Source organism: Lacerta agilis, chromosome 2 (assembly GCF_009819535.1).
Source record: "Lacerta agilis isolate rLacAgi1 chromosome 2, rLacAgi1.pri, whole genome shotgun sequence".
In the NCBI taxonomy this organism is placed as follows: Eukaryota; Metazoa; Chordata; class Lepidosauria; order Squamata; family Lacertidae; genus Lacerta; species Lacerta agilis.
Genome location: NC_046313.1, coordinates 55,887,875 through 55,899,144, shown reverse-complemented (window position 1 = coordinate 55,899,144; position 11,270 = coordinate 55,887,875). Strand labels below are relative to the sequence as shown.

Here is an 11,270-nt window from a genome sequence, read left to right as displayed (position 1 = left end):
TTTAAATGTAAATACACAATGGTTGCAATTAATACTGGAGGGGAGGAATTATTAAAACCAGCAGTGACATTAGGAAGCCCCCAGGATACCAGCTACAGAGAGGCAAAATAAAATAAAAATAAAATAAAATAAAAATTGGAAAGGTGCACAATGAATCACAATGTTATCTACAAAATGGCACTGTTTTGCATTATAAAAGATGTGGATTTTCTAAAAAGCTACACTTTTTCAAGGCCTAGCCCACAGCGTGAATTTAAGTCAAGGGAAAATACTGACTAGTCTAAGCAAAACAGAGTGCCTTGAATCAAATGTTTAAGAACAATGACTAAAGACAGCATCCTATTTACACTTGCCTGGGAGTAAGTTCCAGTAGCTCAATGTCCCATTGAGTATACATGCATACGATTGCACTGTAAAGGCAGTATTAAATTGAACTGGGGTATAGATAAAACCACTATTTACCACAGAACTTGCAGTAATGCATTCTAATACCACTATCTGTAACACGTTTTTAACATGTATATACTTAAGTCACATTATTTACTCAAGCTAAAGGCAATCTTGGGTGTAATAAAGCTAGCTTTGTTTATGGACATTATCCATTATACAACATTAAAAACTTGTAAACTGGAAATAAACAAATTTAGGAAAAAAGATAAATGTTATCCCCCCTCCCCCGAAAAAAAGAACCAGTTCAAAAATGTGTTCCTAGAAGACACATAAAAATATTTTCAGTGGAGTTGGTGATTATTAAATATGCGTATCAAGGAAAAATAAAATCCTGAATTCTCAGTTTTCTTCCCAACTTGGCTGTTTCCTTAATATCAAAAAAATCAAAGGAAGAGCAATAAAAAACAATGGAATTGGTCACTGGTAGAAGAAAGCTAATGTGTAGTATGTTCTTACAGTATCCACACTGGAAGTGTCTGTAGAATTAGAAAATGGTCACTAAAGTTATGGTTGGAAAAACTTCTTTGGCACTATGAAACAGAAGAGATGGGATTAAGAGGGGATCCCATCTGGGTGAGTACTTTATCCAGCCACTGCAGAGGCCCATGAAGATGGATTTCTATCCAGCACGGAGTGCTTGTAACGTCTTGCCGATGGTATTCTGCTCCCCATCCCTACAAAAAAAATGGGCAGACATTTAGTGTATATCCAAGAATCGCTCTTAAAACAGCCAGTGTTGATCAGTCTAGTAAATTCATTAGAAATTAAAAAATGAGTAACACCCCCCCCCTCAAAAAAAGAAGTGTAGCACGTCAGAGAAAAGGGAATATAGGTTTATGGAAGGGATGGCAGGATACCATATGCTTCTATTCACCCACTGTTTAGTACGATTCCCAGTATACATTGTCTACTAGGTTTTGCAGATGGAGAAGAATGACTGTCTATTCAAACTAAGCCTCATCCTATTGGAAAGGCCAGCAAATGACTACTGAGAGAATGCATCTGTCCAACTGACACCTGCTTTAGAGCCTGTTACACCGACAAGGAGGACATGTTTGTCTGAAATACAGGCATCTCCCCATTTATGCGCACTCTATTTGCACGCAACCAGAAGCGGTACCCGGAAACGGGGTCACGTGGACAGCCAAGCCCCACAGTCCCTTGGCTTCCCCCAAGCCAGAGAGGCAGCAGAGCTGGCCCAGCTGATGCACTACTCAGTTAACCAGCCCAGCCGACGTGTGGAGGAAGCTGTGCAAGCTCTGTTGTCCCTCCGGCTCACACAAGCTGGAGGGGTGGCGGGGACTTGGTTATAGCAGGTTCACACACACCCCACACCCCTTACCTTCACAAAACTCATCCGAATTGTGCACATTTTGGTGAGCTCGTATACTGCCTCAAATCCATGATTGACCGACTGAGCAAGAAGCTGAGCAAATTCCTGATTGTTAAAAATTTTCAGACTGCAGCCGCTAGGAATTTTGCAGACAGTTGTAGGGTGAAATCCATGATGGTAGTTGCAATTCCTACTCTGTACAAATATGCTGCTGTCACTCAGGCATTCGGCATAGACTTCACCACCAACGTAGTAGAGATGGACACCTGGAGTCAGGAGAGTGAGAGAAACCCAAACATTTAACAGGGTTATTTGCAGAAATGTTACAGATGTCAGAAAGTCTAGCCGAGTTCCTATTTTTAAAAGGCTCCAGTAGGAATGGTTTCCAGTTATTCTAACACATCAGAGTATACTTGCATTTCTACCACTGAATCAGCCACTAGATGCCCTCCTTCCATGAATCAAAGAATAAGATCCTTCAACAAATATTTTTTTTAACTGAAATTACCTAAATATTACTAGGAAACTGTTATTCAGAATCATTAACCATATGGCAGGTTAAATCAAAGCATCTTATCAGAAGGCTGCTTGATTTGTCTTTGGTATGTTTATATAAAATTATTAAGCAGTGCAATCTGTAGAATCACACTTTATGTGGGTGTGGAGATTTGTTCACTGAAAATGCTTCTTTTAGAAACACTGGGTGGTATTCAGCTACGTTTTACTCATAGTAGACCCACTGAAATTAATGAACATGACTAAGTTAGGTGAAGGAAGGTTTCTTATGATCATACAAAGCACATTTCTATATTACCTTTTCCAATGTGTCTCCTGGTGTTCTCAATTGTTGAGTTGCGATTGACATTGGAGAGCAAACCTAAGCAGAACCTGTTCTTGTTATTAGAAGGATCTGTAAATCCGTCTACTAAAATACTAGTGGAAGATGCAAGAAATGCTTCCCCAACTCGATTGTTTAATTCATAATACACAATTGAACACCAGTGCTTGGGCTCTTCATAGGCCACAGGCTGAACATCTATGAACAAAAGCAAAACATATGGATTTCAGTATTTCCAACACCTAAAGCAACAGTCTCTTCCATACAGTAATAGTATTAATGCCTTTATCCCTAGGTGCTCAGAGTTTCATGGATACCCCCTCCAAAATATTCAAACAGCTCTGCAAAGTAGTCATACCTCTAGAAACGATCGCTGCAGGTTGCAAACAGCACGGGTTACGAACGCGCCAAACCCAGAAGTACCGAAACGGGTTACTTCCGGGTTCGGCAGTTCGTGCATGCACAGATGCATCAAATGACGTCATGCGCATGCACAGAAACGTCAAATCGCGACCCGTGCATGTGCAGAAGCACCGCCGTGGGTTGCGTTCTGCTCAGGATGCGAACAGGGCTCCGGAATGGATCGTGTTCACATCCAGAGGTACCACTGTAAGCTAGTCCCACAAGAAAGATGGAGAACCAAGTCTCTGATGATGGTGGCATGGCATAGCTGAGCTGTGAACCAGAGACCGCCAGTTCAGGTTCACAAGTACTACATTACGCCAACTTGGGACTTCATGAAAAATAATTTGTTTTAATCATGCTGGATTACTTATTTCTTTAGGCCACAGCCATAAAGAATGGAGTTTTAAGAATGTAGCAATTTAAAGCGGCCACATTTAGAAACAAAAACAGTCTTTATATATACACAATTAAAAGTTATTAGTTTGGCTGACTGGTTGTTCACTGAATAACTGTACTGAAATATTCAATACATGCAGCAGTTTATTCTGAAACTTGGTCCAACCCTAGGCTCCTTTGGGAGGAAGGGCAGGCTACAAATATACTGTATTTTTCCATATACAAGAAACCCCCGAAATTAAGAAAATGGGCGGAGATTGCCCCCATGTATAAGACTACCCACCTTTTGAACATTATTTTATTGTTGTTGTTTTTTTTAAAAAAAACAACAACAAAAAAACCCGTAGTCTTATACACGGAAAAGTATGGTAATAAATGAATAACCACGTTTCCGGAAACCAAATTCATGTGTTTTTGCTCCACCTATAAAGGTCCCTCTGGTGCTGCTCTGTCCACATCCCTGCAAACTCACTATGTATCCAACCCTCAAACACTAACACCCTCAACCCATAACACAATTACCCATGGCTGAAAAGCAAAATTGGATGCTGCCCATCCAAAGCCTTCAGTGCCAATGTGCTTTAAGGGGCAGGGATAAGTGGCAGCTGGGGGGGGGGAAGCACTTTTGATTGGTAGGCTATTCTCTTCTCTATAGAATTTCAACTGCAAAATATTAACAAGTCTACAAAATGCATTGTTCACCTCACCTCTATTGGAAATATTTGGCATTATCTGAGAGATCATATTATTGCTTGTGTCCATAGACTGTGAATTATCTTGCCCCATTTGATCTTCAGGAGGCATATATGCTGGTGGTGGTGTATCTGCTATAAAGAAAAATAAGAAATCTGAGCAAAGTGAGAACATTTAATCCCACCTAATCACAGCTCCTGTTACCCCTACAAAATCAATTGTTCCTCCCACTTCAGTGTCATCCTTCCTTACTACCTCCTCACTCTCCACCTTCCATTTTTCTGCTCCCTTTGAAATCTTTCTCTATAAATAAACTGCTTTCTAAATCGTTGGGTTGACCAGATTGTCTGTCCCCCCCCCCACATGCACATGTACTTTCCCCACTCTATAGCCCTATGGGCCACAACCTAACCAGTAAGTCTTGCCTGTCTCATTCTTTCTGCTCTAGTGATAGGCTTCTGATAGCATTCTTCATCTTTACCCTGAACTTCCTCCCTTCATCCAATCTCACATCTCCAAGTACTTTTCATATTTTGGTTTGGATGGTTTGTCAACATCTCAAGTTCAATATGTGGAGGCCAAACTTCTTATCTTTTCTCTCAAACCCTCCTTTTATCACCTCACTCTCCATGTCCAGTGACATTATCACCATCCACCCTGCTGAGTAGGCACATAGCCTTGGCTTTCTCTTTGACTCTCTTCCTTTACCACATAATCCGCGATTCAGTGTATCACTGCTCTGCAATGTTAGTGCTCCCTTTGTAACATTACAGAAAGAAAAAACAAGTAACAGTCGTCCTTCTCTGTCATCTCAGCAAAAATTCTGGTCCATGCCCTGGTCTTTATTTTATTATCTGAAATGTTTTTTGGGTGTTTCCAAGAAACAACCAACCAACCAACTTTGCTTTTATTATAAACCCTGGGCCAATACAACAACATAGTAGACCGAAGTGATCATCAAGTCGTAGCACAGGTGTGGGGAACCTTTCACCCTTCAGATGTTACTGAATTACAATTCCCATCAATCCCCCCGGCATGGATAATGGGACTTGTAGTTCACTGACATCTGGAGGCTGAAAGGTTCCGCACACCAATTTTAGCAATTCGTATCCAGTGGTCTTCAATACTAACTCTAACTAATTTCAAAGGCACCCATGAGTTTGTAGAGGAACCATTCATGGGAATCCTCAACTAATGTGCAGAGTGGGTCCAGGCTCTGGTTTTGCCTAGTCTATGGAAATCTACTACCTCCTGACTTTCTATTGCCTCGACTTTGTCCTCTCACCTTTATCCAGAACTGTTATCAAAAACAGTGACCTCTCTCACCTCTCTGACCATATGATGCCCTTCCTTGAATTTCTACACTCCCTTCCTGTTTACTCCTAGAACCAGCATAAATTCCTCACCCTTATTTTCAAACCCCACCAAAGCCTTGCACCACCTGATTTGTTTGCTTTTATATCCCAGCAAACATATGATACCCACTCATTCAGCTTCACCATGCTTGGCCAACCTAGGAAGCAACACAACTTTTTCTCCCTCACATTTATGCAAGGAACCGCCTCTCAGAATGCTTCCATGATATCACCTATTTTACTACATTCAAAACACAACACACTCTCAGAAACCCCAACTTTTCCATGAAGACTTTGGGCACAACCTCCTAATTAAAGTCCAAGTACATGCAACTGCAATAACAATACAATCTTCTCCTGCATGCCTCACTTCCATTCCCCTCTTTTTCCTCAATTGTCTCCCTAGTGTTGCTGTCTACATTAAGCTCTGGGACACAGATCTTTCCTCTCGTTGTTTGTGTAGCACCATGCATATGGGTCACACTAAATAAATAACAGTAGAATGCTTTATGCTTTCTCCAAACGCTTCGTCTTGTGTCTTCTGTCCTTCTACCCATTCAAATCAGAAGTGTATGCAGAAATACATAAAACAGCAAAATTCTCAAATAGCCAAATTATTTGTTTTCTTTAATTCCTTCACAATTAATTCCAAAGCTTCAAATGATGTGTCCGTAATAAATATGACAAAATGCACAGCAGGAACTCTGAAATGTAATTCTAACTCCCTCTGGCTTCATACTACAAGCTTTACTTTTCAATTAACATCACACAGATAGGCTTTTACCTGGTAGCTGAAATGGACTAGAAGGTCCGGAACTGGCTGGCGAATTTGGGTAAGTACTGCTGCCTGGAGAAGGTGGATACGGACTACTTGGAGAAATGGGAAATGGAGTGCTGTTAGGCTGCTGGAACGAATCTGGAAAAGTAGCATTGTGTGGCATGTGCGGTTCATTGTGACTCAGGTTCCTGAACTGAACCAGAAGGCTATGCTGTGGGTTGAATTCGCTATGCCTTGGCACCAATACTGGAGGCAGAACTGAAAAGCAAGAAAACAATATAAACCTAAGATTAGTGTTTTTAGTTAACAGCCCTGAAGACGTCCATTTGCCTAAGTGCTGAAGACACAGACAGAAGGACATGCCTTAAGCACACACTTTCAAAACACTGGAAAAATCTGGTTCCATGTCCCATAGCAATCCGATAGGGTAAGAGGTGCCTCTCGCTGACATATGGTGAATAGCAGGGGTGGGAAAACATTTCCAGGCCATGGGACACATTGCATTCTGAGCTTTTGGGGGACCACATGCCAGTGGTGGATAGGGTCAGAGCAAAAAAGCTTGCTTCTATGTTTATTATCAGAAATCATGTTTCAAAAAGCATAGAGTTTAACAGATGGACAATGCAAGGTATGGCATCAATGTTCCCCAAGACAAAAGAAACCTCAAGGACCGCCTCTCCCCATGTGGGCCTACCAGGACCCTGCAATCATCATGATGCCCTTCTTTGTGTCCCTTTGTGTCCACAAGAGGTCCAGAGGGTGGAAACACAAGAATGGGCCTTTTCTGCAGTGGTTCCCTATTTTTGGAACGCTCTTCCCCAGGGTGGCTCACCTGGCACCCTATTATACACCTTTAGGTGCCAGACTAAAACGTTCCTCTTCAACATCCTTTATCCTTTTAAATGTGGGGTTTTGGGGAGGGGTTATTTGTTTGGTTTGTTCTTGGTTTTATTGTGCATTTTGAACTTGTATTTTTATGCTGCAAACCACCCTGAGATCTTCAGATGAAGAGTGGTATACAAATTTAATAAATAATAATTTCACTTTGTAAAAGAAACAATATACTCAGTTCAGATACAGTGGTGCCTCGCAAGACGAAATTAATTCGTTCCGCGAGTGCTGTCGTATAGCAGAAATTTCGTCTTGCGAAGCATGGCCGGAGGAAGCTCGGTTTGACAAAAAAAAAAATCGCAAAACATTTTCGTTTTGCGAGTCACGGCCATAGGGAAATTCATCTTGCGAGTCACCCTTTCATTAGCGAATGCCTTTCGTCCAGCGAGGCATTCGTCTTGCGAGGTACCACTGTAAACCAATCTTCCCCATATTCACCTGACAGGAAACCTTTATGTGCTTACCTAGTCAAGTTTCACTCAACACAATGGCACTAACTTCTAAGTAGACATGCACTGTAAATCACATTACAGTTTGAACATTTTGTGATGAAAGCAATGCCATAACATTCAAACACACCTGGGCTCTCTACCCTTTTGTAATGATATGGATTGATGCAGACTTCCTTCTGCTTAGATCCAAAAGGAAATTCGCAAACGTCCAACGGCTTCAGCTCGTGATGACTCTGCAGGTCAGGCCAACGCCAAACACGACAGTAAATAACATGAGGAAGGCCCTTGCGGTGAGAAACTTGAAGTCGCCCATCTAACGAACGAGGAATAGTAACGCATTTACTGGGTTGTCCAGGACTACTCAGTGCTTTCTCCAGCTCCTCCATGGCTCCTTTTTTCTTTTTCAGTTTTTTAACCAGAGCATCAACTGCTTTTTCTGCCCATTTTTCCTCTTCATCGCCTTGTTTCCAGCCCAAAAGACGCTTTACAGCTGGGCTAGTAAAAGAGAACAGGCTGGCCATTGACGTCATTTGACAAGTGTTCAAGCAAGTTTTGGAACTAAACTGAAGATTGCAGGCACAACAGCAGCTGGGTAGCTGCTGCTGTACAGCAGCAACTGGGTTTTTTTCTTTAATCCAGTGAAGTTTCTTCTTAGGCCTGTTAGAAATAATTACAGTCCATTAGTTGTTGCCATCTTACCAGAGAGACTAAGGCAAAGAGATATAGGCTAACCAGGAACTTTTACAGGCTATTCCATTTATACCACAGACTATAAAGGGTTGTATCTACTTCAGTCATGCTTACAGCAGACCCACTGAAATCAAGTTAAGTCATGATTTCTCTTAAGTACAAATAAGACTGCAGTCCTAACCTCACTAAGCTGGGAGTGACCCCACTAAATTCAGCATGTCTTAGTTCTGAGCAGTCATGGTCTAGACTTTGCTGTAAGTCTGAAACCAACCCAAAGATTGATGTCCCTTATTAGGACAGTTACATCTATTAGGAGGAAAGCTCCAATACATTGGTGGTTCAGAAGAACACTTGCCATTAATAGGGTTCCATGCAAGACTTAATTAAAAACTAAGCACTATGCAACAGAACTAGTGCAGCACCATGTGAAAGAACCAGTTTAAAAATCACTTCTGCTCTCCTTATGTGTTTTAAGTCCTGTGTCAAACCCAAAGAAATATGTATTAAGAGCCGTGTTGGAATAAATGCCAATAGCTCATTGCTTCAAAACCATTATATTATATATTAAAACAACATAGGTAACAATAGCGAATTGCTCCTTTTATATTACCAACAAGGACCAACTGCAACTTTAAAAAAATAAAAAATAAAAGGGGAGTAATGATGACAAACGGAACTAGTGTGCTGTGGCAACATGTTGATAAGACCTCATAAAATCCCAGAAGAATACTCGACAAGTACAGACACAGACAATAGGCAGCTGGCAAAAAGCAAGCACTAAACAAAGAAAAAGGATGTCAATAACAAAGTGAGTTCCGGTTCTGCTACAGAAACTGCCAAATATTGTCTTTGGGACTTCTGATAAACCATAGCAAGTCAAAACAGCTAGCTTGCTCTGGAAAATTTTCAGTGCCCCCAAATCTGTAATCCTCAGCAAAGAAAAGCTAAGTGCTTCCCTGTTACCTACCTTGTTACATATGAAAACACACATAGGAACAGCAGCTACCTGTTCTGCTAGGCAAGGGAACACAGCAAATCATTGTGCTCCCTTCCTCATTAGAAGGAAGCCGCTTTCCAACATCTGCAGTCTGTCACCTTGATCTCTCCAGAAGTGGGACTGAAGTTTGCATGCCTAGACAAGATGCACACAAAATGCACCCAGAAGCAGCACTCACCTGTATCGCTTACCATGCTTCCCTAGTTAAGAAAACTGATATGGGCGCCACTGTTGCTGCCAATCCCAAGTATACACTGCGTATGAGCAATATGCCCTCCAGGCGTTGCTGGAGTACACACCTCCCACCATCTCTCAACACTGGCCACGCTGGCTGGGACTGCTGGGAGTTGGAGTCCAACATCTGGAGGACACCATATTGGCTGCTCCTGCATATCGCATTACCACAACAAACCAAATGCAGGACCCAAGGGGTAAAGGGACGCAGCAATTTCCCCAGCCAACATCCAGTCTTCCTGTAAGCTTTCCACAGGAGAACAAGATGCTGCACCTTTGGGGCTCAACACGGAAGCAAAAAACCATTGCATGCAGAAAAACGTGGGGTATGTATTTGTCTGGAGGAAAGAGAACGGAAATCCATTCAGTCGCGGTAGAGTCCCATCTTAAACTTCCAAGCACAGGCCTGGAACATGCTTTGCACCCATTTGCTGCAGATAAAGCTCCAGCCAATACATTCCCCCTCCCAAACCATTTTCTATTTTGCAACAGCCCCACATAACGTACTCCTGTTTGGTACTAGCGCAGGGCCGCGCACCCAGGCTGGAGGCAGGCCCCAGCTTCAAAGTCCCACCCGTGGCTTAGAATCTGCCGGCCGCTTGCTTGCTTACTCACGAGGAGGCTCTTCCTCTCTTGCTTCCCTTGCGCGCGCGCGCACACACACACACAAAGGGAGCCTCCTCCACAGCGCGAGGCCGGGCTCTGTGCCTTCTCCCCAACCCAACTGCGGTTCCCCAGCCCGCCGCGCTTGAAGCGAGAAGAACCCTCCGCGGAAGCAGAGTTAAGGGGGGAGGGGAGACAGAGGGGGGGGGGAGAGGAACGAACGAAGGCTCCTCCTGCCTCCACCTCCCCCCCCCCCAACCCGTCACTCCGAAGAACCTACTTACCGCCCGACGAGCGGCGAAGGAGGGAAGGAGAAGCCCCAAGCCGAGGGAACCACGGTCGGGTCGGAGGCGGGGTGGGAGGGGGGGAAGAAGAAGAGGAGGAGGAGGAGGAGGAGCCGGGCAGGCTCACGAGAGCAAAGAGCTCACGTGACCAGCAGGAGGCAAGCGCTGGCTGGCTAGGCCTTTGCTGCCACTCAGCCCCCTTCGGCCAGTGGTGTGCGAGGAGGGGAGGGCGGGAGCTCGCTGTAGTCGGGCGCGGGCGGGGGGAGAAGGAGAGGCGGCGTTGAGAAGCGGCTACTCTTTCGCTGCCGCACGCTTTGGGATAGATAACGTTTGAAAGCAACAGGCGATTCACCTGTGGATACTTGTATTAGCACTTAATTTAGATCTGTACTCGCAGTTGCATATGCATTTATATTAAATTTATTTATTTGGTTTTTTAATTAATTTTCACAGAATTGTGAGGAACACACAGCAGAGCTGGGTGCTGGTCAGACACAAGCACTTCTACATTTTAAAGGTGAGGAAATACAGATATTGTTAGCAAAAGGTAAACCTTCTAACATACCTCAGAGAAGATCAGCAATATAAAGAATGAAAAAAGACATTCTGGATTTGTCAGTGTGCCAAATCCATTGACCCAGAACACTGCCTCATACGTAGAGACCATTGTCTGATGAGAAAAAAACCAAAACCCTCTGTGAAGGATGACAGTTCCCGGCAGGCTCAAGCTTGCTGGTCCATCAATAGGGATACAAATTTGGCAGACAAAGCCTTCAACCTTGCCAATAATCACTGGCCAAGCAGAGGAAGTGCTAACAGTATATAACTGCGTTGTCACAAGAAGCTTTTGATAAAAAAACAAAACAAAACA

The 11,270-nt window shown here is 43.2% G+C and overlaps 1 protein-coding gene across 1 annotated transcript; it reads right to left on the bottom strand.

The window, feature by feature from the left end:
- Window positions 1-561: 561 nt before the first annotated feature.
- Window positions 562-10,471, bottom strand: SMAD5 (SMAD family member 5). Its single transcript, XM_033140147.1, has 7 exons — window positions 10,400-10,471; window positions 7,719-8,248; window positions 6,255-6,506; window positions 4,130-4,249; window positions 2,598-2,819; window positions 1,793-2,049; window positions 562-1,124 (listed from the first exon to the last, which is right to left on the bottom strand). Exons 2-7 carry the CDS (start codon window positions 8,119-8,121, stop codon window positions 981-983), a joined length of 1,398 nt encoding a protein of 465 aa, XP_032996038.1. The 5' UTR covers window positions 8,122-8,248; window positions 10,400-10,471; the 3' UTR covers window positions 562-980.
- Window positions 10,472-11,270: the final 799 nt, after the last annotated feature.

Bases quoted from the DNA above. Each gene is read 5' to 3' on its own strand.
- SMAD5 (XM_033140147.1), bottom strand. From the start codon at position 8,121: ATGACGTCAATGGCCAGCCTGTTCTCTTTTACTAGCCCAGCTGTAAAG. The intron at 2,820-4,129 runs GTGAGGTGAACA...TTTTGTTCATAG, and splicing joins GCCAAATATTTCCAATAGAG to ATGTTCAGCCTGTGGCCTAT. The intron at 1,125-1,792 runs GTAAGGGGTGTG...TTTTTTTTGTAG, and splicing joins TTCGGATGAGTTTTGTGAAG to GGATGGGGAGCAGAATACCA.